This window comes from Acinonyx jubatus, chromosome C1, assembly GCF_027475565.1.
Source record: "Acinonyx jubatus isolate Ajub_Pintada_27869175 chromosome C1, VMU_Ajub_asm_v1.0, whole genome shotgun sequence".
Classification (NCBI taxonomy): Eukaryota; Metazoa; Chordata; class Mammalia; order Carnivora; family Felidae; genus Acinonyx; species Acinonyx jubatus.
Window position 1 is genome coordinate 125,212,950 of NC_069381.1, and position 27,867 is coordinate 125,240,816.

General features: G+C 44.3%; 2 protein-coding genes across 3 annotated transcripts in view; one reads left to right on the forward strand and one right to left on the reverse strand.

The window, feature by feature from the left end:
* Positions 1 to 3,205, forward strand: part of UBXN4 (UBX domain protein 4) — a 42,662-nt gene extending 39,457 nt beyond the window's left edge. Inside the window, exons 12-13 of the mRNA XM_027055890.2 lie at positions 289 to 488; positions 2,551 to 3,205. Of these exons, the coding sequence (XP_026911691.1) occupies positions 289 to 488; positions 2,551 to 2,689 (339 nt within the window). The 3' untranslated portion in view covers positions 2,690 to 3,205. The remainder of the gene's footprint in view (positions 1 to 288; positions 489 to 2,550) is intronic.
* The window catches only part of LCT (lactase), a 56,608-nt gene continuing 30,219 nt past the window's right edge, over positions 1,479 to 27,867 (reverse strand). The window contains exons 8-17 of one of the 2 annotated variants that reach the window (XM_027055873.2): positions 26,155 to 27,705; positions 25,214 to 25,482; positions 20,960 to 21,250; positions 18,356 to 18,554; positions 16,858 to 17,060; positions 14,698 to 14,807; positions 11,957 to 12,091; positions 10,130 to 10,353; positions 9,094 to 9,321; positions 1,479 to 8,488 (exon numbers count right to left, since the gene is read on the reverse strand). In XM_027055873.2, the coding sequence (XP_026911674.1) occupies positions 8,268 to 8,488; positions 9,094 to 9,321; positions 10,130 to 10,353; positions 11,957 to 12,091; positions 14,698 to 14,807; positions 16,858 to 17,060; positions 18,356 to 18,554; positions 20,960 to 21,250; positions 25,214 to 25,482; positions 26,155 to 27,705 (3,431 nt within the window). In that variant the 3' untranslated portion in view covers positions 1,479 to 8,267. Of the gene's footprint in view, positions 8,489 to 9,093; positions 9,325 to 10,129; positions 10,354 to 11,956; positions 12,092 to 14,697; positions 14,808 to 16,857; positions 17,061 to 18,355; positions 18,555 to 20,959; positions 21,251 to 25,213; positions 25,483 to 26,154; positions 27,706 to 27,867 lie in introns of both variants that reach the window. The other variant, XM_053214970.1, reaches the window with a different exon arrangement.

The window sequence follows — 27,867 nt, forward strand, 5'->3', positions numbered from 1 at the left end:
AGTTGTTAATTTCATTACAAAGTTTAGTTCTTATAAAAATAATTGCTTCAAGAACTACTTTCTAGTTTCACTGTAGTGATTACTCCTTTAAAAAACAGCTCTTGGAGTTCCCAGTAGTTTATATAAAATATACACCTGAAAAATAGCAGAAGATAGTAATTTTACCTGTTTACAGTAAACTAAAATCAACGAGACTTTCCTTTTCCAGATAAAGATTCATCTAGAACCTTGAGTGTGACGTGATGGGGCTCATGTAGCCTTTATTGAGATTGATTCATTAATTTTTAGGCAGGAAGACCAACTACATCCATGGTACATTCTTCCAGTGGAGACTTTTGGACGTTGTTGGGGACAGTCCTTTACCCATTCCTTGCCATCTGGAGATTGATTAGCAACTTCTTATTTAGTAACCCTCCTGCACAGACTTCTGTGAGAGCGGCGGCATCGGAACCCTCAAACCTTGCTTCATCTAGCAACTCAGAGAAAAGGTATCTGTGTTTACCCCGTTTGCTAAATGTGTTAGTAATGCCCAGTACCTTATTCAAAATGAACACTTTTATGGGTAATCGGCCATCCTTCTACTTAGAGAAAAAACCCTAAATGTTCTGAAGTTTTACTCTGTCATCTTTCCTGGGAAGCTCACTACCTGAGTTTCTCAGCTGTATTTCTTTTTTTTTTTTTTTTGTATATAATTTATTGTCAAATTGGTTTCCGTACAACACCCAGTGCTCATCTCAACAGGTGCCCTCCTCAATGCCCATCACCCACTTTCCCCTCCCCTCCCACTCCCCATCAACCCTCAGTTCTCAGTATTTAAGAGTCTCTTATGGTTTGCCTCCTTCCCTCTCTGTAACTTCCCCCCTCCTTTCCCTTCCCCCATGGTCTTCTGTTAAGTTTCTCAGGATCCACATATGAGTGAAAACATACAGGATCTGTCTTTCTCTTCTTGACTTATTTCACTTAGCTTAATACTCTCTGGTTCCATCCACATTGCTGCAAATGGCCAGATTTCATTCTTCCTCATTACCAAGTAGTATTCCATTGTATATATAAACTACATCTTCTTTATCCATTCGTCAGTTGATGGACATTTAGGCTCTTTCCATAGTTTGGCTATTGTTGAAAGTGCTGCTGTAAACATTGGAGTACAAGTGCCCCTATACATCAGCACTCCTATATCCCTTGGGTAAATTCCTAGCAGTGCTATTGCTGGGTCATAGGGTAGATCTATTTTTAATTTTTTGAGGAACCTCCACACTTTTCCAGAGCAGCTGCACCAGTTTGTGTTCCCACCAATAGTGCAAGAGGGTTTCCGTTTCTCCACATCCTCTCTGGCATCTGTGGTCTCCTGATTTGTTCATTTTAGCCACTCTGACCGTCAGCTGTCTTTCTAAAGCCTACTCCACCGAAATCAATTCCACCTCTGTTGGTTTTAGTATTTCATTTATTCAGTTCCTTTTTTTTTTTTTTTTTTGAGAGAGAAAGAGAGAGACAGCACAAACGGGGAAGGGGCAGAGGGGGAGAGAATCCATACCCAACACAGAGCCCAATGCAGGGTTCATTCTCACCACCACGAAATCATGACCTGAGCCAAAATCAAGAGTTGGAAGCTTAACTGACTGAGCCACTCTGGTGCTCCTCATACATTGTTTTTTTAGAGGTGTCATTGTGCTTCAGATAATTTTAAGCCCTGGTGGTTCTTTGATCTGCTCCCTGTCTTCTCTGGGTCATTCAGAGAAAAATCAAACTGAGGAAATGGTATTCACTTGAAAACAGTCCCTTCTTCAGAGAATTATTTTCAACTAGTCCCTTAACCAGGAGGCTTTACTTTTTATTGCTGATGGCCAGGGTTAGAATGGTAATTCTAACCACTGATGGTTTTAGCTTATATCTCTGTTAAAGATTCTGCATATTTGAAGCAGGTTAACAGGAAATATTTTCCTAGAAGTTGGGATTATAGCTTTTCTAGTAAGTTATAGCATGATTTATTATAATTACTATCTCTTGTTCTTAAACACTATACTGTTAAGCCATTAATAGGCATTATAGCAAATGCGCCAACCCTCTGTAATTAGTAATGAAAATCCTTGCCTCTGTGTGCCATCAGTAAGGAGAATCCTTAGTCTCATGTCCTGTTGACTCTCTAGATGAAGATTTATGTAAATACTGGCATTGGGCTGATTCAGCCTTTATCTTAGTTTCTGTTATAACTATTAGAAAGACCAGTTATATCCTTAATACATCACTCAAATGTGGATACCGGGAAGTCCTTCTCTAGACTGGGAACAGCATTCAGACTAGGTCTTATTAGTCCTGACTTTTAGAACTGTTACTGAGCAATGGGTAGAACCATTTAATCCTGAATTACTATTATGTAGCACAGCTTGCTGTGTGGGCTTTTATTTTTGTTCTTTAAAATTATTTTTTCAGCTCCCATGGACTTTCCTTAAAATACAGCTGCCTGTACTAATGGAAGTTTAAAGGAAACAGTTTTGTATTACTGTTGTTTTCACTTTCATTTTGCCTTCTCTTTTGTCCCTCTTACATTAGGGAACCAGTCAGGAAAAGAGTGCTGGAGAAACGGGGAGAAGATTTTAAAAAGGAGGGGAAGATCTACAGATTGAGGACTCAAGATGATGGTGAAGATGAAAACAACACTTGGAATGGAAACTCTACTCAACAGATGTAGTGTGACAAGTACTGTATGTGCAATAATCATTGTTTCTCTTATGATTTAATTCAACTAAAATTCTACTGGAGAAGTGGACTGCTTTTTCCTTTTCCAACTGGTCTATAAAGTGTCTCTCTATCCCTGCTTAGTGGGTTAAAGTTGTTTAACTCCTCAGACAAGTCAGGAGATGAAATAACTGTCCTTGCGTATGGTAACCAACTGCTAGAAGCCTAAAAGAATCAAAAGGTCTGCCACAGCCTCCCTTTATCAGCTTTCTTACTCAGTATTTCATATACCCATTAGCCCTATGCTGTCAGATGATGCGTTTTGTTTAAAGCTGTTTTGCTCCAGAACTTCTAAGTCCACACCAAGTAACTGGTATGTCACTGAGTAATTTGACTCTGGGTCAGAACATTTTAACTAGTCAATCAGATGATAATTTATGTTTAATTTTTCTCTTTTTGCTCATCAGCTGCAAGCAAAATCTTGTAGTTTTTAATCTTAAACACTGAATAAAAAAATCTTTTCCAAAAATCGAAATGATTTTAGTTTTGCTTTAAGTTTTGGTATCTTGGCATCTTTTTGTCATGTAGGGATCTCTTGAGGTCACGTGTGTGAGTTTTTCCCTCCAGTACTGCCCTGGAGCTAAGTCGGGAAAGTAGCTGTGACCACCCTACTTTAATTATCAGTGAAGGAAGAAATTTTCTGATAAATGTTGATGCCGTGTTAGTGTCCATCCTGTCAGTGAGCCATCACGTTGTTTGCTTAATGTTACCTTCCATGTTCTCATCAGATGCAAAACAGCTCTTAAATTACAACTAGTCTCTCACCTTTATTGTGAAGTTTTGCTCTGGACAAATTTCACAGATCTAAAGTACCTATGTAGGACAAGAAGTATGGAATAAAGATAGGCCTTTTCCTCAGTTTTTTTTTTTTTAAGTTTATTTATTTTGAGAGAGAATGAGCATGATTGGGGGAGTGGCAGAGAGAAAGAGAGAGGATCCCAAACAGGCTCTGTGGTGTCATCACAGACACCCCACATGAGGCTCCATCCAACAAACCATGAGATCATGACCTGAGCTGAAATTGAGAGGTCCAGCTGAGCCAACCACCCAGGCACCCCTCATTTAGTTATTCTTAAGAATTTTTTAAAATCTTTTTTTACGTTTATTTGTGAGTAAGTGTACACACAAGTGAGTGGGGGAGTAGCAGAGAGAGGGAGACAGAGAATTCCCACAGACACAGGCTCCATGCTATCAATGCAGAGCCTGACATGGGAGCTTGAACCCATGAATTGTGAGAACATGACCTGAGCCAAAATCAAGAGGTGGAAGTTCAACCGAAATGAGCCACACAGGCACCCCTGGTTATTCTTAAGAATTTTAAAGAGATTCTTTTTTTGTTTGTTTGTTTAATGTTTATTTTTGAGGGAGAGAGTGAGCCGGGGAGGGGTGGAAAGAGGGAGACACAGCATCCAAAGCAGGCTCCAGGCTCCAAGCTGTCAGTGCAGAGCCTGACATGGGGCTCAAACTCACGAACTGCAAGATTATGACCTGAGCCAACGTTGGACACTTAACCGACTGAGCCACCGAGGCGCCCCAGAATTTTAAAGAGATTCTTAACCTGACTTATATGATAATTCCTCCCTATGTTTTTGGTATTAGAGAGCACTAAATTCATGATATTTGAAAAAGAGAGTAAACTTGACAGTTCTTTTTTTAACCTTCCATTTTTAGACTAGAAGGCAGTGCTTTTGAGTGAAGATACAGACTGACTTAATTTTGTAATGGGAGGAAGAAATATTCTTAGAAAATTTTGTTTTTTACCTATGAAATACAGTGAATTGTAAAAATGGTAATACTGTTGTCAAGGAAACAGCCAGGCAGTCATGTTGGGAAGAATGAAGACTGGTTATACACTTTCTGGAAAACATCGGCACCTTAAATGTTTCAAATTCCTTGATCAGTTTTTCTAAGGAATGATCATAAATGTAGACAAAGTTTAGGTAGAAACATACTCATTAAGTCTTATACCAACTAAATGCCTTGTGCAGAAATAATTAACTTTTGATAAGGATAAATGGTACAGTATTTATCAATTCAGTGTAACATCTGTATAGTCATTGAGTACCTGTTATGTGTTAGGAGAAAACAGCAGAATACAGAGTTGTAGGTATGTTGTGATCTCAGCTTTGAAATAGACAGTACACGTATTAACATAATGTAAAGAAAACAGCCAAACATTAACAATAGTAGGAGTGTTCTATGTGCTTTTAATTCTTTTTGCACCCTAGTAGGTTTTCATGATTTTCTGATTTTCTGCAATGATCGTATTACTTGCATAACTTAAAAAGTGAGTTTGAAAAAAGAAAAATTTCCACTAAGCATCCCATTGGAGTAAAGGTTTGTAATCTTAATATATAGCAATACGTGATTTTAAAAAACCAAAATCTTTCAAATGGGTGTGACCCTGCTAGTAACTATTAGAAATATACTTGTAGAAACTTGGAGTATCTCAGGTCAGTTTGCCTTGAAAAAAGTTCAATATACATCTCAGAGAAACACATAAAAGAATGGTTCATTATCTTTGAGTAGGAGGATCCCTCCTCAGTTTTATATTTTAAAAAGTGTATTTGGTAAAAAAATTCAAAACAGTATATAGAAGGCTGTAAGATGAAAATGTAGTATCTTTCCTTGCATCTTACCCCCAGTCCTATTCCCAAGAGGTAACCTCTAGTCACATTTTGTAATCTACAGAAAAGCTTTATGCATATACAAGCAAATAATGTGATCTTTATTTTGTAACAATATTATATGTTCTGTATCTTGCTCCTTTACTTACACAGTCGTGAAGATCTTTTCCCTATCAACACATAACTACCTCATTCTCATTATTAATGGCTGCGTAGCAGCTTACTTATAAATATACGCTAACTTAACCATCCATTTTCTGGTGGCATCCATTAGTTATTACAGGGTTTTGTTTTTGTTTTTCTATTAGAAATATTGCTATAGTGAGCATCTTTGGGACGGTATCTGCCTTCTTAGCTGTGAAAATATATCTGTAGGATATGTTTGGATAATTGAGTCATTGAGTATTTGCAATTTTGAATTGTAAGTGATGCTGCCAGATTGCCTCCTTTTAAGGTTCTTGGAATTTAGCCTCCCATCAGCAGTGACTGAGAATGTTGATTTCCCCACATTCTTACCAACACTGTTACACTTTTTCATCTTTATCCGTGGTAGATGAAAAATTATATGCATTGTGTTGATCACAAATGAGGTGGGACATCTTTTAATATTGGTTACTTTAATTTTCTGAGAAATGCCTGTATTTGCCAATTTTTATTTTTTCATCTTCATTGATTTTTAAAAATTCCGTGTATATAAGGAAAAATAGCCCTTTGTCTAGCATATGCTATAAATATTATTCCCTCTTTTATCTTTTGACGAGTATGTTGGTTGTTAAGTTTTTGCCACAATATTCATGTGATCAGATTTATGGGTGTTTTTCTTGATGGTCTCTGGGTCCTAAGTCTTGCTTATCAATACCTTTCTTTAAAAATTAATTTAAAAAAAATCACCCAGCTGTCCTAGTATTCTCCTAGCCTTCCCTGTGGCTAACATCCTCAGGAGCTAACCTCTTGACCCCACCACCATTTATGAACTACTCCCATTTCCCCCCCTAATGTGGCATGCCATCGTTGTCATGTACTTAATGCTCACATGTAGTTGGTTTATTATATACTCTCTTCTTTTGTTGCTCTTTTCTTTTCTCCCTCTGCTACCAAGCTGTTTTTGACAACTAACTTCATAATGTTTTGGTATTCTTTTTTTGCCCAGATTATTCTGGCTCTTTATACATTTTTTGTCCCCAAAAAAGTAACACTGAATTTAAGATTTAGATATAATTGACCACTTATATAATACTGAGTCTTTCTGCCTAAGAAGTATTTTTAATATCAGTTTTAGAACCGTCTTTACCCTCGGAGAAAAATGCTTGTATACCACAAATTGTCAGGTTGGGGCCCCTGGCAGTGAAACATTGGATAGGAATTTTCTACGGATACACCAAATTCAGGGAAAGAATGCCTACAAGAAACAAAATTTCAGGTATGATTACTTACTTACTTATTTATTTATTTATTTATTTATTTATTTAAAGTAGACCCCACCCCACATGTGGGGCTCAACTCATGACCCTGAGATCAAGAGTTGCATGCTCTACCGACCAAGCCAGCCAGGCCATCCCGTAATCACTTTTTTAAATCTAGTTGAAAACCACATTTTATTTTTAAATAGCATTCTCCAAGATATCTAGAAAGAATGTATAGACCAAATAGGTTTTAAAATATTCTATACTGAGATTATCTTATTATTATTAGCATATTTGAGGGGAACTGATAAAGACCACATCTTCCTGTACTCCCACCACTACTCTGGGTGTGTTTTGTAAATAAACACACAAAAGGATCAGGTGTGCTTTCTATGCCTGATCTCCAAAATGTGCTTGCTAGAGACAGTGAGACATGGTCCTTTATCCTCAAGAAGCTGAGAGTAGAGAAATATCCATCTCCAGCATAACATGGACTAGCTGTAATAGGGTGTATTTACAAGCCAAGTAAAGGGAGAAGTGTTTTGGGGATTCAGGGAAGCTGTGCTGAGGGAAAAATGCATTATTTGCACTGAGACTTGAAGGCATTTCAGGAGAAAGGGCATCCTAGGGAGAAGAATGCTATTTGCAAATACACAAAGGAAGATGAGCTAGTCAAGGACTTACACGAGGTTCAGAATTATCACAGATTGAGAGAGGAAGAAAGGAAACAGGCTAAGTGAACTGAGGGCAGATCACCTGGGCCTTGTAAGCCATACTTGGGTCCTTAGAAGTAGTCCTGGACAGGGGAGAGACAAGAAAGACAAAAAGGTGGCTATGATGGGGATAAAGGATCATTCAGAGGTCATCTTTTTTTGTATGTTAGGGTCTCTGCCAGTGGAATATATAATGTAAGCAGAAAGCCTTGATCTGGTGGAAAAGCTTAGAAGCCCCAGAGAGCTTGTGTGACTGCATACCTTCTCTCTCAAGGAGAACCTCCCCTCTCAAGGAGAAGCAGCCATAGGACCTAGGACACAGCTCACAGTACCATTTTTCTTTTCTGAGCAACACAAGGTATGAGGCTGAGAGGGAGTCTGAAGACAGGGCAGGAGATGACATTGGAGTCCATCTACACAGTGGAGTTGATTTTTTGTTTAAAGGACTGCTCTAGTTTTTACTCATATTTCCACCTTTAAAGTTTCTGAACCTTAAAACAGCCCAGTTAAATTAAGTGGCTCACAGACCCACCAGATGAGTTCAGTGCCTGCACCTCTGCATGGCTCAGGGTCTTCAATACCTTAATGAATTCCTGATACTGGGACAGGATGCAGATATTTCCATTTTCATTAGGGACTGGAGAGCCTTCAAGATTAGTCTCCAACAGTGCAGAAGGCCTTCATGAAGAAGTCTGCTGTGGGCAGAAGATCCTAGGGAGTTTTGTGGGCAGCGAAGGCATACAAACTAGATTTGTTTTGCAGAACTGGAGTAGGTGGGAACTCATGGGTCAGAATGCAGAAAGAGTGTTCAATTCCTGTTGGCCTGGTTGTGTTTTCCCTTGCTTGGAGCGCTTACAGTACTTGTATGACAGAAATGTCACACAGCAGACGCCAAGAATCACAAGAGAAAAGAGTACATACAAAGCTGTTTGGGCTTCCGTCACACCTAGTGTTAACCCCAGGAATTGAACTTCCTCCTCCTGCATGGGGCTGACGGTAGGTCCAGCATCTAGGAGAGGACAACAAAGGGCAGATGATGTAGTCATCAGATCAGTGTTAACCTTTATTAAGCACAAGCTAGATCCTTGGAATAGATAAGTCACACAGGTATCCAGAGTGAGCACATTGCTGAGGTGATGGGATGCGTCCCTTTCACTGAGTTACTGAACCTCTGAATGAAGTACTTGTATTTTTTAAAAATCTGTGAACAATTAAAATGGATACTTATCTCTTTCTTTTCTATAGTAACTTATGCTTTTTCAGTCATCAAATATTGGGCCTCTACATCATGCCAGGCACTGTTTGCAGTCATTGTATTAGATTCTCATGTCAACCTGGTGGCATGTGCCTCGTTTCTTGCCTAAGGTCTCGACACAGTTAGTGGTAGGGCTGGGACAAGAATCTAGACCTGCTTTTCCCAGACCAGGGCCTACTTTCTAGGTAACATTAACCCTGAGTTCCTTTGTTCCATCCTAAGAACGTCTGAAGCATTAAAAAAAAAAAAAAAACTGGTCGAATGAATGAGGGGAATGGAAAGGTAGGAGGGTAGAAGAAAATAGACCAAAAAGCCCCACTAACCCTCTGGCTTTAGTCCCTCCCCGAGCCACATCTCACCTTCTGGCTGGAGACAAGGGTGTGGCCCCGCTGCAGGGTTAGGGAAGCCGTTGCACCGGACTATAGAGGCGAAGAGCTTGGCTGATGCTTTTGGGATCCTTGGCAGAGAAGGGTCCGTGTAGTTCACAAAATGCAGACCAAACCTCTCTGCGAAGCCTGTGGCCCACTCAAAATTGTCCATCACACTCCAAACCGTGTATCCTCGAAGGTCCACCTTATCCTGCACAGCTGCTTAAATGCAGAGGCCAAGGCATGAGCTTCCTTCCTTTTGTATTACAGGACACCATTCCGCCCGGCCTACAAAAGCCATGCCTGCCCGCGACTCGCCCACAGTCCCCACTTGCAGGTGCAGGTCCTCTGTGGATGGACCTACAGAGCCATCAGCATGTTTCTAGAAAGGCTCAGCCCTGAACGGGAGTCAGGAACATGGGTAGACTACATTAATCCTGCTGAGTCCTCTGTGATCCTCTCTCTGCATGTGGGGATACCAGTCTTGGGCAGTGCCTTAGAGTGTTAATACTTCTTCCTAAAGAAAGTAAGTGGCTCTTGGAAAAGATTTTCACTGGAATAGGACTTTCTGTTTGTTTCTATTGCTGCAGTGCTCAGTGTCTTTGACTCAGGGTTAAATAGTCCCTTGTCCTAGTCCCATCCCAGGTGGTTCTGCTGAGCTGAGGGTCTCAAACTTCTGCTTGGGGAACAGACCCGACAGACACCCCGCCCACCCCCAGCCTACTCCTCCTAGCCCCTGCCCTCATCAGAGCGCTGCTGTTCAGGGACGATCCAGCAGGGAAATGACCCTGGCCAGGAATTCAGGCCTCACTGTATCTGGCTACTGGGTTTGCTTGCTGAGCTTAAATCTAGGAAGGAAAAGACTCGGAGTGTAGCCTCAGAGAAAAGTTTAAACCCAGCAGGAGTGAGAAGCTGCCTCTCTGTCATGACAGGGTCTCATGAGTGCAGTACTCCTCTCACTGCAGACGTTAGCAGGTGTTTCCAACAGTGAAAGGTGCACATGGAGGAAGGGATAGGCCTGCCCTACCTTTGAGCGCCTCATTGATGTAACTGCGGAGGTAGAAGATCCTTAGAGTGTCGTTGAGGTCAGTTTCTCCACGTTGAGACACTCCATTCTCTGTTACGTAAATTAGGGGGTTGTTGTACTCCTCCTTTATCCAGTTCAGTATCTTCCTAAAGCCAAAAGGTGTCACCTTCAACCAGAAGGAGCCAGAGTCTGGCCAAGAACGATCTGTGATGGAGGCAACTCCTCTACAGGTTCAAACACGAGAGATTTGGTGTCAATTTGTAAATCCCAAGAGGCCTTTGGCACAAAACACAAAACAGGATTTATACTAAGAAAAGCCTTAGGTTTAGTCTAGACTTGAAAATCATAACTAAACCTAGAATAGTCAAATTGCGTCATATTCTCCTAGTTGTACTGCTCAATGCCCGTGTGGCTTTGACAGGCCAAGTCGGCTCTGTTTCCACCTATTCAGAGAATGGTCTCTACTCATGGATTAGACCCTCTGTAGGCGCTCTGTTAATAGACCATACTTCACAACAGATGTGAAAGGTCTCTGGGGTTCCCTGATCACAATCTCCAGTGGGATGTGAATGCTGTGTCAGGAGAGAGAATGGGCTCCCCTGAGTCAACTACATCTAGTCAACACCACAGGTGTGGCCACAAGCACCAACAGTGTGTGTGACATGACAACAGGGAGCAGACAGGCTGGGACCTGCTTCCGATGCCCAAGACCCTGCCTCTTTTCAGTGATGAGCCACGTGAGGGCAACAGATTGTGCTAAAGGAGCATTTGCTGGGGGAAACACAGAAACTTGAACGTCTCCAGAGTCATACATTTCAAATAAGGACCAATTATTTGGATCTTCGTGTCCAAATCCTTCAGAAAAAAAAACACAAAAACATAGTCTTAATCAGTAACTGAATTTATCTTGCTCAGCCAAACTGGACCCGGGACATTTCATCCTGGGTCAAGTGCAAGGCCTGATGAGGCAGCAAGAGTCCAATGGGTGCTCAGACAGGGACCAGCAGGGGAGTGTTCTCAGCCCCCCTCAGCAAGTGACTCTGGGGGTTGCAGGATGCAGTGGGGCTGTAGTTGTTTGTTTTCACCAAACCTGGATGGATTCACAGCTGATGGAAACATGCTTGTTATAAAAGGAATAAAATAGGGGCACCTGGCTGGCTCAGTTGGTGGAATGTGCAACTCTTGATCTCAGGGTTGTGGGTTCGAGCCCCATGTTGGGTGGATATTAAAAATAAAATCTTTAAAAAAAAAAAAAAAAGGAACAAAAGAGTATATACATATAATCCTGGCTTTTGGTAATATATTTTTGTGTATAAATACTACCAAACTATATATTACTCATGGTTTATAATATATATACTTACATATTATATTTATAAAGAGAAAAAGAGGTCATATACCTCTACACATACACCTCTCCTTGCTTTCTAATGTTTCCACTGTGACTGTATAAGGCAAAAATAACCCTTTTGACCTTTACCTCGAAAAGGGAAAAAAACACCTATTATTTTGACTTAAATACATCTGGCAAGGGAAACAAACTTGACAGTAGAAGCAAACCAAGGGAAAGAAAATCGCAAAATCTTGATAACGTTTGAAAGAAACTCCAAGCATGTCTGTCTCCATGGGAAGCACCCTGGAAATCCTAGCTGGTATTACTAGCAGACTGACAGGTTTCATTAAGTATCACAGGAGTGGACTCCTCTTTAAACCCCAGGGTGTATGGCACCAGGAGGCGGCTTTCTGAGGCTGTGCAGTAAGGCTGGGCAAAGGGGCACCTGCTGTCGTCTCCAAAGATAGTTCTGTGTGCCCTGTTGGCCAACTTACCTGTCTGCATCAAAGGAAGAGATCCAAGAGGCATAGTCAAGGTTGTAGGCCAGGACGGTGGTGTAGTGATTGAATCCAAAAAAGTCATAAGTGCCATTGATCCTCCTCTTCTCACTTTCCGTGAACTCTGGGAGCCTGGTGGGAAGGAGACATTGAGAGTGTGGGGCTGGAGCATCATGCTTTGGGAAGAGAACGTCCTGGGGCAGGGTTGGGGGAGCACTCTGAACTACAGGCCTGGTGGTGACGAGGGGGGCAGCTGTTCAGGAGCAAGGAGAGGTCCTTCCAGCCGCTGCTGAAAGCACCTGAGGCTCCTCCCTCCAGACCATAAACCTGCAAGACCCTCCTCTTCCTGTTGGCCAAATGAAAATACGCATGACTGGGGCACCTGGGTGGCTCAGTCGGTTGAGCATTTGACTTTCAGCTTAGGTCATGATTTCACAGTTCATGAGTTCAAGCACTGCATCAGGCTCTCTGCTGTCAGCAGAGATCCTCTGTCCCCTTCTGTCTCTGCCCATACCCTATTTGTGCTCTTTCTCTCAAAAAAACAAAAAACAAACAACTACCAGTGACCATTTTACAAACCTTCCTTTCAGGGTCAACCCCCTCTCCCCCATGGACATTATATACATACATGTACACATACATGGATACATTTTAATTTACTTCAGAAATTAACATGCAACTTTGATATTTACCATCTGAGATAAAATACCATCTAAGATATTTACTATCTTTGAAATCAAGAACATGTCTGAGATAACACCCCTTGAGACTAATCCTTGATGTTCTCAAGGTTATAGTATCTTTTGTAATTTGTGTTTCCATAATCTGCCCTGAGTTTCTCTGTTGTTTTTGTTATGGTTTGTTTAGGCATGCCTCTTTTCTCCAAAGTCCATCCTTATTAGCAGGGGAAATATTTTTTAAAATTTATTGAACTTTTGAGACTTAGACTTTTATGCTCACATGATTTTACTATTTTTTTTTTTAACATCTGGTGGAGCATTTTCCACACGTACTGTAGGTACTCAGAGACTTTTTACAAGATGTGACTAACATGCATTTGGGTGCAGCACCGATAGATTCCTCTCAGCCGAATCTGATTACTTACGTGCTCTGACAGGGTAACACTGGGGCTGCTAATTTAGGATGCTAGCTTAGAGATGACCCTTCTTGGGGACCTGACACTTTCATCCTAAGATTTGTGCTACCTTGTTAACCTAGTAGATCAAAACCTTCCCTCACTGGGGTTTCTGAAACACTGGGAGAAAATTAAAGCCCAGATCCCTCACCCCCCTCACTCTCTTGCCCAGGAGCCAGTAGTGACTCCATAGGGTTTGTGGCATCAGCGCTGAGCCCCTGTGTCTGGCCTCTAGGCCCTCTGTTCTGTGGCCTTGCCCCCCACCCCCACTGCCACTGGGGCCAGTCCCCCCAACTCTCAGCTGCAGGTACCCCACTCATTCCCTCTGGGCCAGTTCTCACACCCTTCCCCTCGGATGGAATGCCCTTTGCTCTCCCACACGCTATTCATTGTTGAGGCCCAGCTTAACTGATGTCCCCCCCTTGTCCACAAAGTCTCCTTATCCTACTCAGCCTGCCCAATCTCCTCTTCTGAGTTTTCTTTGCATGAAGAAATTAGGGAAGAGAACTCCTTGGAGTGGTCAAGTCACCGTCTTCCCAGCTGGCGTGTCGGCAGCTTGAGGAGCCAGACTGAGAAGGCTCTCCTCACGTGGACCTTGCTGGGCCTGACCCTGACCTGGGCACACAGTAAGTGCCCAGCAGAGTCGTGTTGATGGACTGGAGGGCTGACCTGCTTGTTACAGACTAGAGTTGGCAAATCAGACCTTTAGGCACAGCCTGCTCAGCAGGCTTGCCCCCACCAGGGCAGGAGTGCATTGTGTGGATGGGGACTGGGTTGTGTAACCTGCACAGCTGGGCTACATAAGGGAAAGATGAACACGCTAGGTTAGGAATTCGTGCTTCTTGAATTGCTTTTAGCCTCCCCTGCTCACGGTCACATAAGTTCCCTTGGAGTTTGAGGGTACATTCCCATAAAGCCAGGTCACTCCGTTCCTCTCCACACACACCTCTAATCCCAGACAGATGACTCTCAAACCTGGAGGGTGGGCCCTGGAGTCAGCCTGGTTTCAAATCCCAACTCCATCACTTCAATAGCTGGGTAATCTTGCTATGATCTTTGTGCCTCAGTTTATTCCTCCTTAAATAGGACTAAGAGCATCAACAGAAGGATAAATGTTAGGTGTTGATATTGCTCTTACTCCCTTGACAGAGGAGTGGTCCAGAAGTAGCACATCTTTAGTGCAACCATCACAACCTACTGGCCAAATGACAAAAAGCACATGCCTGGCCATCACCCACTGCTGCTCACATTCACTGGTAACATGATGATCTAGTAAACAGAGAAATTCATCCTTGCAGTGAGGGAGAGGGTAGCTAAGCAGTGGGGGCCCCTGGGACACATTTCCTGGCTGTTCTGCAGAATAATAATCACATCTACCTTTTGTCAAACACATAGCAAAGCCCTGTCCTTGGCTGAAAGCTTCACATACACGATCATGTTCGGTCTTGCCAGCAATCAGGGAAACTTAGAGATACAGTAGCTCTCCGACCCCAACAGCCACACTCTCAACACTGAGCTGCCCACCTGGAGCCTCAGTTCAGCATCCCAGACCAGACTTCCTCCTGACCCTTCCCCGGCTGAGCGTGTGGGCACCAGGACCTACCGAGACTTGCTGAGGCCTGCGGCCAAGCTCCTGTCACGGATCCGTGTCTTCATCACCTCGTTGTAATCACCATTCTTGAAAATAGGATGTGCAAACCAGCCTCCCATGAACTGCAGGTGGGGTTAGGGTGACAGCCTGGCATTAATGGGGTGCGGGGGGCACACCTGGAGACAGCAGCTTCCCTGCCCATAAGTCACTGACCTTGGAACCACCCTCCTGTCTCCCCAATGCCCAGTCTTAAACCCGCATCTCTGTGGCTGCATGCACATTCCAGCTTAAATGCCCACACATCTTCTCACTTTGGGGGCAGGGCCGCATTCTCAACCCCTGCAGCTCGAAGGGCGACGCACTTCACTTAGCACTGCCTCAGGACTCAATAGATGCTGCCTGCCTGCCTGCCCTTAGCAAGGTGCTACAGAAGACCAGGAGAGACCAGAAGCCTCCAGGCTGTGGATGTCCTCTTACCACAAATCCGGTCCTTCCCCATCATCCTGCCTAAGGATCAACCAGAACTTTCTGGAGAGGGCTGAAATTCAAGGCTTTCTTGGCTGCCCAAGGCAAAGGATGATTCTTCATGAGCTTTGGATTCACAGTCAATCCAACTTTTGGGGAACTTTTCAACCTATTTTCTTGAATGGGGTCTAGGTCATCCTTACCCTCAGGGAGGATACGGGACACGAATGCTATGATCCTGGGGTCCTGAGAGGCTTCTTTGACCTTTCCCCATCTCCCCCTCACCTGCTGGTTGATGCCTGAAACGTGGGGTGAGGACAGGCTTCCATTCTCAGAGAGGAGGCTTTGGAACACACACACCCTGGCAAAAGAGGCTTCGCACCCTCTAGGTAACAAGCCATTCCTTTCCGTGGAAGCTGATTTTACTATGGTGTGTGTGTATCACAGTTCACCGACAAGTGGCTCAACCTAATGAGATTAGAGCCTAGTATTTCCTGAGGTTCAGGGTTTTGATTTCAGAAAAAATGATTGCTTTAATTTACCAGTTTTGTGACTCTAAAATGAGGGATGCATTAATTTTGTTCCAAGACTTTTTCCCCAGCTGACTAACAAATGGGAAAATTAAGCTCATATTTGCATTCATTAATTTGATCTCTATTACCAACTTCTCTTGTGAAAAGTCTGGCAAAACAAGACCCATATTGTCCCCTCAGAATGCTGCAATCTGCAGGCTCCTCCACAGAGCTAAAAAGTGGGGACCAGGGGCGCCTGGGTGGCTCAGTCGGCTAAGCGTCCGACTTCGGCTCGGGTCATGATCTCGCGGTCCGTGGGTTCGAGCCCCACGTCGGGCTCTGTGCTGACAGCTCAGAGCCTGGAGCTTGTTTCGGATTCCGTGTCTCCCTCTTTCTCTGACCCTCCCCTGTTCATGCTCTCTCTCTCTCTCTGTCTCAAAAAAATAAACGTTAAAAATTTTTTTTTAAAAAGTGGGGACCAGTGTGGAGAGAGAGAGACCCTTGTTTTTGATGCTGAAACATGGGAGAGGGTGCTTTCTAATCTTGTCAGAGACACTAGCAGGAACCAGGGAAAAGCTGTGCCCTGACAAATGCTATTCTTTTTTCTCATGTCAGGGGCTCACACTGAAATAAGGATGGTCCACTGCTTACGAGTGACTCTACTTCCTAGGAGCAAAATCTCATGACCAAAGGTGCATGTCCTTATGTTAAAATTCAGAATTGGAAGATCAGGGGCACTGAGTTTCACACCCTACTCAAGGAATTCTTAGGCCAAGTAAATAAAATTAAATGGTGACACCTAGAGGTGAAGTGTGACATTGCAGCCCTGCTCTATCAGCTACTACAGTCAAACCAGAGATTGAAGAGATGGCATTTCTGTTAGTTACCTTCAAGCCAGTGTTGCATGCAGCAAGGACGTGTACAAATCATTTTTAAGACTTAAAAGAAAACTCAATCCCAAAGAACTTTGATCACAGCAAACCTATGATATGGATAGGTCGTCTCTACTTCATACATGAGGAAACTAAGGTATAAAAATGGCTAAGTGATCTTCTCAAGTTCACAAAATAAGGTAACAGAAAAACAGGGTCCTCAACCTAAATCTTTGTTTTGTAATCCAATTCTATTTCCATTAGCTCACGACAGGAGGGAAAAACAAGCGAGAGTAATAACAATGACCAAAGGAAAAACAGACCTGAACGTATCTCCTGGCTGCCTCCACATCCTCCTGGTTGGAAGGGTCTCTGGGCTCAGCCCAATCGCTGTTGATGGTGATGGAAATCACACCACCTTGACTGGCACGGTACACATCATTGTACAGATGCCAGGCCTCAGCATGAGCCTTTATTAGGTTGTGGCCAACAATGTAGGGGGCAGTGCCAGGCCTAAAGGAGATTCCTGGAAACACATACATGGATGTCAATGAAGAATGAACATGGCCAAGAATATCACTCTCTGCCTATAGACGGCCTCTATGTTTGGGGGAGTGTAGGTCTGGGTGTCAGGAGGAAGGAAATTCAAATCCTGGCTTCACTTCTTACTTGCGGGCTGTGTAACTTTGGGTAATTCAGTCTTTCTCCTTGGCAAAGTGAGCACTAGAGAGTTCTTGTAAGAAGGAAATGAGGTCGTGTATGTGAAGCACCAAGCAGCACTGTGTCTGGTGAGCAGACACTTGGTAAATGTTGGTTTCTATAAGTCTCCCCCAGAGAGTGGCTATGTCCCAAACTACCCAGCAAAGTATGTGCCTTGGGAGTTGACATCCTGGCGGATGGGGAACTAGAGTGGAAGGAGCATTGGACAATGTAGCTGATGGAAGCAGATGACAGATTCCTTGGGAGCAAATGCTGTGAGAAAGGTCACCTCTCACGTGTTGAAGAAAGTTGAAGGAATGGTAAACCAAAGCACCAACCAAGGATCAAGGGGAGATAAATGTGGTAACGATTTGTGGCACTTTTCAGCTTTTACATGTGATCCTAAGGAATTATGTAAACACAAATTTATTTTCTTAAGCTCAGAACTAAAGAAAAGGTAAACTGGATGGTTCTAAAGGTACAAGGACAGGTCCACAATCCCTTATTCGAAACCCTTAGGGTCCATATGGTTTGGAAGTACAAGGTTTATGTGTCTTAGAAAAGTAATAAGTTGCCTATAACATGTTTACACATCACCCTAGCAGGGCCCAGGAGAGCGCTCTGTAATCAAGGAGCCAAATGTGTCCATAGCAGAAATGTTGACACTAAGTGGGATAATGCCCATGAGCAGCCTTATATTGGTTCAAGTGAGGATGAGCTCAGATCAGCCAAATCAATTCTTGGAAACTTTTGGATTTTGAAGTTGCAGAAAACACACTGTGGACCTGTACAGCCTGATGACTAGTCCTTCCCTACACCGATTAGACCATGTCCCTGATCTCGGGAAGCTTCCCATCTGAGGCAAGTCAAAAAAAAAAAAAGCACAAAGAAATGAAGCTATTTGGAGAGTACTGAGATGTAAAATCCGTATTTAGCAAAAAGTGGTGTCAGAAGGGAAAACCTGCTGCCTGTCAGGCAGCCTTGAACAAGAGGCAGCGATTGTAAAGCACCGCCACAGGGCTTTCTTGACCTCCTCTTCCAGTGCCTCCGGGATTTCAAGTCTTGGTGAGACTAAGAACACCAAACTCCAAAGAGCTGACAAGTTGAGCCTAGAACCTTTACCTGGAGCTGATGTCCCGTAGCCATAGCCCTGGTTAGCGATGACAAAGGGCTCATTCAGAGTGATCCAAAACTTCACCTTGTCTCCCAGCCTCCGGAAGAGCACATCTGCATACTCTTTAAACCGCTGCACAATGGTGTCATTCTCCCAGCCTCCAACGTCCTGGAGTGCCTGGGGCAGGTCCCAGTGATAAATGGTCACCTGTGCAAAAGCAAGACTGGCAGTTCCATCAACCTACTTCCATGGGAAATCACTGGTGCTGTTGTGCACCAGCACAAATGCCAAGAAAGCGGAGAATGAATGAAAACATGAAATAGCTCACAGGTTCTTTGCGGGGGGCGGCGGGGGGAGCTGTGTTGAAGTATGAGACTCCCATCTGGATCAGAGAAACCTGGGTGTGAGTCCCGGCTCTGCCACCTACCAGCTCTGTGACCTTGGGCTCAGGCAATAAGACCTGCATGTCATGGAATCACTGTGAGGCCTATGTCATGTGGCCACCGCCCTGGCCACTCTTCAGTGTTGCTCTGGTTGCAGTCAGGAATCAGAAATGCTGCGGCTTCAGAATCAGCCTGGATAGACTGTACTAAGCGAGGCTTTGAGGCTCCAGGAGGAGGATGAAAGCATTTCACTTATAATGGGATATCCCCCATGAACTTCATCCAGTGTATCTGGAAGTTCTTCCTGTGGAGCTGGGAACACTTTGCTGGAGATGGGCCTCCGGGCCATGTCCTTGTGGCCTTTGTTGTTCCCTGGCCTTCCCCTTGATGCCCTCACACACCCCATCTTGGCTAAGCCAGATGTCCACTGTCTTCAGTCTGCGCTGGGCCACTAACCATCTTTAGCCCAGACCCAGTCTCTCCCTTTGCATGGCATGCCCTTCCCCTGCCCACCCATCCATCCACATTCTCCTCTCTATTCAGGATCCACACCTCCCTGAAGCTTTCCATGCCCAGCGCTTTTCCTTTCTTCAGTGTCTCCATGCCTGCAAGGGCTATATGATTGTTTGAGCTTGAGTTACTTGCTCTCTGATGTAGTTCTGAATCATGTGTAATGAAGTTCATTGTCCTCTCAGGGCAGCCACCTGGCCATTTTCTCTCTCAGCATTCATGGTAGTAAGTGTTAGGTGGCTGGTTAGCTCTAACAACGTTAGCGGTATGAGGGAAAAAGTCCAGATAGTACTTTATTTGGAGGGGGAAAAAAAAGTGGTAATGTGGAGATCATGTTCTGGCTGCAGTATGTAATCCCAGCCAGTACAGCAGAGGAAACACACAGCTTCATAGAAGAGCGCCCTCCAGCGCTTTCTCACATAGGGCCCAGGTGAAGAGGAGACACGTTCTTAGGCTCCCAAGTAAAATTTTAAAATTTTGGTGACAGCAAAGTCAGCTCTCAAGTGAGCTTCTGTATTATTACTCAATAGTAACTCCTGCTGGGGGGCCTGGGGGGCTCAGTCGGTTGTGTGTCTGACTTAGCTCAGGTCATGATCTCATGGTTTGTGAGTCCGAGCCCTGCATCTGCTGTCAGCGCAGAACCTACTTCAGATCCTCTGTCCCCCTTTCTCTCTGCCCCTCCCCTGCTCATGCACTCTCTCTCTCAAAAATAATAAGTGAAAACATTAAAAAAAATAACTCCTGGCTGCAAAACACATGCACTTTTGCCCCAGCAATTCTGCTCCTAGGACCACAGCCTACAGATAAACTTACACCCACCCAAAATTATGTATGCCTGTGGTTACTCATTGCACCATTGGTTAAGATGGCAAATATTGGAAACATCACAGGGAAGAGTGTTAATTAACAGAAAAGTAATTCAAGAAGTAAGATATAAACAATTCCACATAACTTTTTTTAAAAAAAGAATAAACAGGGAAGCTACATGTGGTTGCGGAAATACGTGTAAAAAATACTGTGAAGGGCTCAGTTGGTTCAGCATTCCACTCTTGATCTTAGCTCAGGTCTTGATCTCAGGGTCATGAGCTCAACCCTGATGTTGGGGTCCACAGTGGGCATGAAGCCTATTTAAAAAAAAAGGGGGGTACCTGGGAGGCTAAGTCAATTGAGCGTCTGACTCTTGATTTCAGTTCAGGTCATGATCTCACGGTTCGTGGGATTGAGCCCTGTATTGGACCCTGCACTGACAGTGGGGAGCCTGCTTGGGATTTTCTCTCTCCCTCTCTCTGTCCCTCCCCTCATCTCTCTCTCTCTCTCTCAAAATAAATAAATAAACATTTTTAAAAAAGAAATAAATACCATTAGTTAAAAGCAAGCACCAAACTGCACGTACGTGACCGTTAGGAAAAAAGAGGGGAAAGGATCAAACATGCACACATGTATAGGTCTCCTGACTGGCCTCTGCAAAAGGCAGACATGAGAACCTAGCAAACGTGACTGCCTGTAAGGAGGGGAACTGGATGGCTTGGAGTCAGAGACTGAAGGTCAATCTTCACTGTGGACTCTTAATGCTTTTTAATTCTGCATCATGTGAATTTATTGATAGTTCAAAAACTGAATCTAAAAAACAGCATTTTGTTTACACAGTAAAGAGCTCCCTGGCCCAGCTGGCTCCCCCATGTGGACTTGACCAGTGCCCTGGCTGGGGCCCAACCTCACCTGGGGCTTGATGTTGGCAGCCAGCAGCGCGTCAATGAGCCGCACGTAGTAGTTGAGGCCTGCTTCATTGATATATTTTGTGGTTCCATCCGGGAGGATACGAGACCAGGAGATGGAGAAGCGATAGTGGGAGACAGCCAAGTTCTGCAGGGCAACCACATCCTCAGCAATCTTGTGATAACTGTCACAGGCCACATCTCCGGTGTCATCATTTCCAACCTTCAGCGGTGTGTGAGAAAATGTGTCCCAAATACTGAGTCCTTTGCCATCTGCTCTCCACGCACCTTCGATCTCAAGATGACAAGACATGGTCAAATTAAGTCATGCAGTCTAGCCCTCACAAGTTCCTTTCTGTCAGTGGGGGAGCTCCAAGTCAGGACCCATGTCAGTGTCACCTCCTCTGGGAAACTTCTCTGGCCACCCTCTGATTTTTGGACTCCTAGAGCTTTCTGTACACACTTTGTGTCCATCCTGGCAGTGTCACGCTGCATCTCACAGTTACGGGATTGCTGACTGACTTTCCCTGAGACTCTGAGGCCCAGGCATCGTGACTTTCATCTTGGTGTCCCAGCACTTAATGTAGCAGTGTCTGGTATATGGCAGCTGTGCACTAAAAGTCTGAATGAACAATCACATGCCTCCAGCCCCAATCACAGTCAAACGAATACCACTGATGCCAGCTGCGGAGGCAGAATTTCAAATCAGGACCTGGGTCACAGTTTCTGTGCCTCCTTCTGCTCCCTCTGCCCTCCCCCCGCCCCCCACCTTATAGGGAAAGTGACCATAAGCCACTAAGCAAATGCCTACTTACAGGCTTAGGTAGTATGATAGGTACAAGTTCTGTAATTTACTTCTTTTTAGTGTTTATTTATTTATGAGAGACAGAGCACAAGGGGAGGAGCAGAGAGAAAGAGAGAGACACAGAATCTGAAACAGGCTTCAGGCTCTGAGCTGTTAGCACCGAGCCCGACGCAGGGCTTGAACTCATGAATCGTGAGATCGTGACCTGAGCCAAAGTCGGACGCTTAACATACTGAGCCACCCAGGTGCCCCTGTAATTTACTTTAAAGCAATATAACACATACACCATGATGTTATGTGACTGGATGGAGCTAAGGTATTGCTGGCATCCTGACCAAGAACACGTACCCCAGCGTGGCCTGCACAGCCCCATGCAAGTGGGCTCAGGGCCTGCAGGAAGGTACCAGTGCAAGAGATCAGTTAATGCAGGGGGATCAAGGAAATAAGTAACCATGTTGAGGCTATTAGGAGCTAGATTTTTCACCACTGGAGAAAAGAGATATAAATATGGGCAATGGGAAAGCTGGCATCGAGCCTGTGGATTGGATTTGGAGGTATCAGTATGAACTCATGTTTTAAAATCTACATAGAGATAGGGGGTGCCTGGGTGGTTCAGATGGTTAAGTGTCCAACTTCAGCTCAGGTCATGATCTTATGGTTCATGAGTTCAAGCCCTGCATTGGGCTCTGTGCTGACAGCTCAGAGCCTGGAGCCTGCTTTGGATTCTGTATCTCTCTCTCTGTCTCTGCCCCTTCCCCACTCACGCTCTGTGTCTCTCTCAAAAATAAATAAACATTAAAAAAATGTTGTTAATCCACATAGAGATGGGGTAGATATAGAAATAACATACAAGTGCACGTGTTTTTGTGCGTATATATGTGAATTTCCTAGCTAGAGGAATTCTAGAATGACGACACCCCAGTAGCAGTGAGCATATCCAGCACCTAGATCTTGGTTTCTAAACGCCCCTATCCAGTAAGAGAAAGGGTTCATTAGACAAAGGGATGATTACAGGGCTGGGACAGAAAAGGTATAAGCTGAGTCTGGAACATCTTGTACAAGAAAGAACTAAGCAAGTGCTCAAATAATGATGGGCCATGTGAAAAGGACACAGGATCTGGCTAAAAGGCACTCCCCATAGCAAAATGTGGAAAATGTGGACATCTAAATAATAATATGATAACTCACTGAATAAAATAGGACTGCATCCGGCCATACTGCTGATGCATATTTATATAGTATGCATAAATATGAGAAAAGTCAAAGTTTGACCTTTCTGTTGAATGTCCCCTGATAAATATAAGAGGAATCATGAAATTAGAAAATCACCATTTGTCACCTATCACAGTAATAACTGATTCAGGCACAAATTATCAACAGCGGGTGAAAACTAGCGGGTGAAATTTGATGAGGAAAAGGCTATTTATATAGTCTCCAAGTAGATCCCCACAAAATAATTATTATTTATAACTATAAAATACTTAATTTTATGGTAGAGAAACCTGGTAAACACTTTCTTATTCAAGTGATAAAATCAGTTTCATATATATACTATATATATGTGTGTGCACATACACAGAAAATATGGCAAATGGTAAAATTTTAACAGTTGAGAAATATGGGAAAAGGATATACAGGAGTCCTCTACTATTTCTTCAACTTTTCTCTGTGTTCAAAAGGATTTCCAAATAAAAGGTTTTAAAAAAAATGCACAATAGGGGCGCCTGGGTGGCTCAGTCGGTTAAGCGTCTGACTTCGGCTCAGGTCATGATCTCGCGGTCCGTGAGTTCGAGCCCTGCGACGGGCTCTGTGCTGACAGCTCTGACAGCTCAGAGCCTGGAGCCCGTTTCAGATTCTGTGTCTCCCTCTCTCTCTGCCCCTCCCCGTTCATGCTCTGTCTCTCTCTGTCTCAAAAATAAATAAACATTAAAAAAAAATTAAAAAAAAAAAAAAGAATGCACAATCAGGTAGTATCTAATCAGGAAGGCCACAGTATAAGCCCTTCTAATCAATTCTTGATTCACACTTAACTCTTTGCTAATTAGACCACATAATGTTTCAAATGGTGACAATTGTGCCTGCTGTCTAATGAATAGAAATGGGTGCTTGCTAATGCCAGTTTAATCATTCAAGATGTGAGTTGGCTAAAAGCTTTTCAAGGACACTCCTTTTCCCTTGCATGGACAGTGTTTAAGAATCCTACAAGGTCTGCCACCTGTGCCCTAGAATGAATTCCTAACCCTTCCTGTGTCCAGCTGTAAACCTGTGGATAGTGGTTCTCACCCAGGAAATATTTTTCCCCGAAGAGACATTTAGCAAATGTCTACAGGCATTTTTAGTTGTTACAACTTGGGGAGGAATCTGCTGACCTCTAGTGGGTAGAGGTCAGGGATGCTGCTTAACATCCTACAGTGCACAGGAAAGCCCCACAACAAAGAATTATCCATGCAAATGTCAATCAGGCCAAATTGGGGAAACCTTGCTACAGAGGACTCTGTTTGCCCGCAATAACAGTAACAGAACACTGTCTCTGAAACCCTGGCATGTCCTCAAGTGTTTCTTTCATGTAAAGTGTTGGCCAGAGCACCGAAGAGGACCAAGAATGGGGGTTTCCTCCAGTCTACAGAATAGGATACATGAACAGGTTTTGTGTTTGTACATGTAGTTAATAAATGTCTGGACATAGCTTAATTTAGTCTGAGACTTCATTGTGACCTGGTAGTGCAGCCATCTGGGAGGAGCTCACCCTCACCCCCCTCAAAAACATCTTCAGCAGCTGTGGCTGACTAGAAGGAAACCCAAGGGACAAGCACACCCAGAGTCAGGTCAGCTCACAGCACTGACTCTGCCCAGGGTCCGCAGGGAACACAGAGCCTCCACTCCTTCTTCAAAGAAAATGAATGGAGGCAGAAGATGTAAAGCAGGGACCTCCACTAGCTGCCTGGGCAAGTGACTCTTTGCTTTTTATCTTTTTCTGTGAAAAAAGGAAAACCCTCGTATTTTCTGTATTATTGAGCTTATTTGGGCATGAATAAGGTTACAGTATGATGCTGCCAGGACATCAAAACAAGCCCAGGCCCACGTGACAGCCATTCTGAGCAAACTGCCTGCTTGGAAGAGACTAGGTGAGAAACGAACATATTCCAGCAGACAATCTTCTGGTTTGCGGGTCTCTGCCTAAGTGTTTGTGCCCAGGTCCACCTGCTCCATTTTGCCTGCCTACGTCCCTCTCAGCATAGCTCAAGCAGCCACGAGTCTGCCTGAATTGGGGGATGTGAGGAAGCTGGTCTGTCCATGGAGAGGACCTCCCAGATTCCGTATACGGCACCCATACTTTCCTGCTCCAGGTCTGTGGCAATCCCCTGTTCTTGCCTGCCCTCCTAGCACCAAGCCCACAGCCTGGCACATAGTAGGTCTGCAATAGCTGTCGTTGAACTGCCCCAAACTTCTCACCTGATATGCGGCGGAAGCTGCACTCCAGATGAAGCCCTCGGGAAACTGTCCATAGACAAACTCATCTTCCCTGGGCAGTGGCATGCCGTTGTTGGTGATGACCTCTGTGTAGTACCTGGCGGAGGCTCTTGCTGTGCGAGGCCTGTTCGTGTTATTGAAATCAACATGGTACAGTCCAAACTTGACTGTGTAGCCATTCAGCCACTCAAAGTTGTCCATCAGAGACCATGCAGAATACCCTCGAAGGTCTACACCATCAAGTCGGTAGGCTGGGAACATTCCAAAGTGAGCAGAGAAGAGCTTTACACCTGGAGGGTGAGGTTCTCAAGAACCCTAGACAAGTACTGGCACATCACTTAAAACAGTAGTCCTAAACCATTAACTCATACCCACAATTAATGTATGCCCAGATGGACAGAACACCTTCTTTTTTTGCCAGCACTGATGCCCTCATAGCAAGTATTAATGACCAATCTTTGCAAAACCAAATTCTTTTGTTGGGGTAAAGGGACAGGCTTGAAATCAAGAGTCTCAGCCCACTGTAGAAGTTACACATAGAAATGTGTTTTAGAAAAGAGTTTCTTGCTCTGGGGTGCATGAAACTCACCAGAATATAACATATGCACCATGTTAACAGAAAGTTATCTTTTTGTTCACTGCACTTAAAATAGAACTTGCCAAATAGTAGTTGCTCAATAATGAATGGATGGACCCATGAAAATACTTGTGTGGGGACTCTGTATGTGTACATCTGGGTAGATGAGCATGGCTTTTTTTCAGATTTCCAAAGGGATATGTAACCCCCGACAGGAAAAGAATTATGGAGTTAGAGCCTAAGAGAGACTTGTTTATGGTTTGTAATCCACTTTGCCAAACCATGTCAGGCACATGATATATGGATGCTGGAAGATTCTGTAAGGGGGACATGAATTCTCACATACCTTTCAAAGCTTCATTGATGTAGGTTTTGTGGTAAAATATCCTATCAGTATCTTCCACTTTTGGATTTGTCAGCCCCACTCCATTTTCAGTGATGTAAATGGGTATGTCACCATACTCTTCCTTGATCCAGTTGAGCAGTCTTCGTGTCCCCCAGGGTGCAGCTCTGTTTATTGCTGTGGAAGGCCATGAAGGGTCCTCCTCCTTGGTTGTCTCCTGGTCATCTTCATAGGAGGGTGGGTTTAACCTGGGTGTTTTGTGCTGCACAATTCTGGAGGAGTAGGTGTTGAGGCAGAACACGTCAGCTGTGGCCCTGATGTACCTCTTCTCTTCCTCAGTGAAGCTTGGCAGGCGGGAGGTGGCTAAGTGTTGAAGCTCACTCCTGTTCCCCACTTTCCACTTCATGGCATCGGGATAGTCTCCGTTTCGGAAAATGGGGTGGGCAAACCAGCCCAGTGAGAACTGCAGCATTCGGTCAGCTGCCTCCACATCCCTCGGGATCTCAGGGGACTTGGGCTCTGCCCAGTGTGCACTGAGGCTCAAAGAGATGACCCCCTTCTGTTCCCGCCTGTATTTCTCATCGTAAGTGTGATATACTCTGGCATGAGCTTTGATGATTGCATGGCCAATTCTGTAAGGTCCCCAGCCTGGGTCTTTCACCTTTGGAGGAAAATCCCCTGAGCCATAACCCAACCATGCCTGGTATGTGGGCTCATTAAAGGTCATCCAGAACTTGACTCTGTCCCCAAAGGTCTGGAAACAAAAATCTGCATAGCTGTTAAACAACTCAATCAAGGAAGGATTTTCCCAGCCTCCAATATCCTGGAGGGCCTGGGGCAGGTCCCAGTGGAACAGTGTCACCATGGGAGAGATGTTGCTTGCCACCAAGCCATTGATCAGCCTGTTGTAATAATCAACACCGTGTCTGTTGATAGAACTGTTTCTCCCTGTTGGGAAAATCCGAGACCAGGAGATAGAGAAGCGATAGGCCTTCACCTTCAAAGCTCGAAGCATATTCAGATCGGCATCCAGTTGGTTATAGCTGTCACAGGCGATGTCTCCAGTGGCATTCCCTTTCACATTGCTCCCTGGTGTGTGGGTGAAGTTATCCCAGATGCTGGGGCCTTTGCCATCAGCATTCCAAGCTCCTTCAATCTGATAGGCTGATGAGGACACGCCCCAGAGAAAGTCCTCTCTGAAAGTACCATGGTAGAACAAATCTCTTTCAAACTTGGGTTGGTTGGAGAACTTTTCCCAAACTACTTTAGCTTTGGAGGGCACATCAGACGGAAAAGTGAAGGCTCTGATTTTACGTGGGAAGTTTGCTATACTGGGTGGTGGCAGTCTCTTTACGGCCTTGGGGAGGAAACCGTTCTTTTCAATGATGCTGGTGAAAAAGTAGGCAGATTTCCTGGGAGTCCTTGGCTTGCTGCTGTCATTGAAGTTGACATGATACAGTCCAAACCTCTGGCTGTAACCAAAGGGGCCTTCAAAGCCATCCATGAGGGCACGAGTGATGTAAGATCGAACATCCACTAAGTCCTCCTTGATAGCTATGGAGAAAAACAAAACTTTGGATTATTTTCAAGTCTCTATGGGGCACCTGGGTGACTCAGTTGGTTAAGTGTCTGACTCCTGATTTTGGCTCAGGTCACAATCTCACAGTCGGTCAGGAGAGAGCCTCTTGAACCCCACCCTTGGGCTCTGTGCTGACG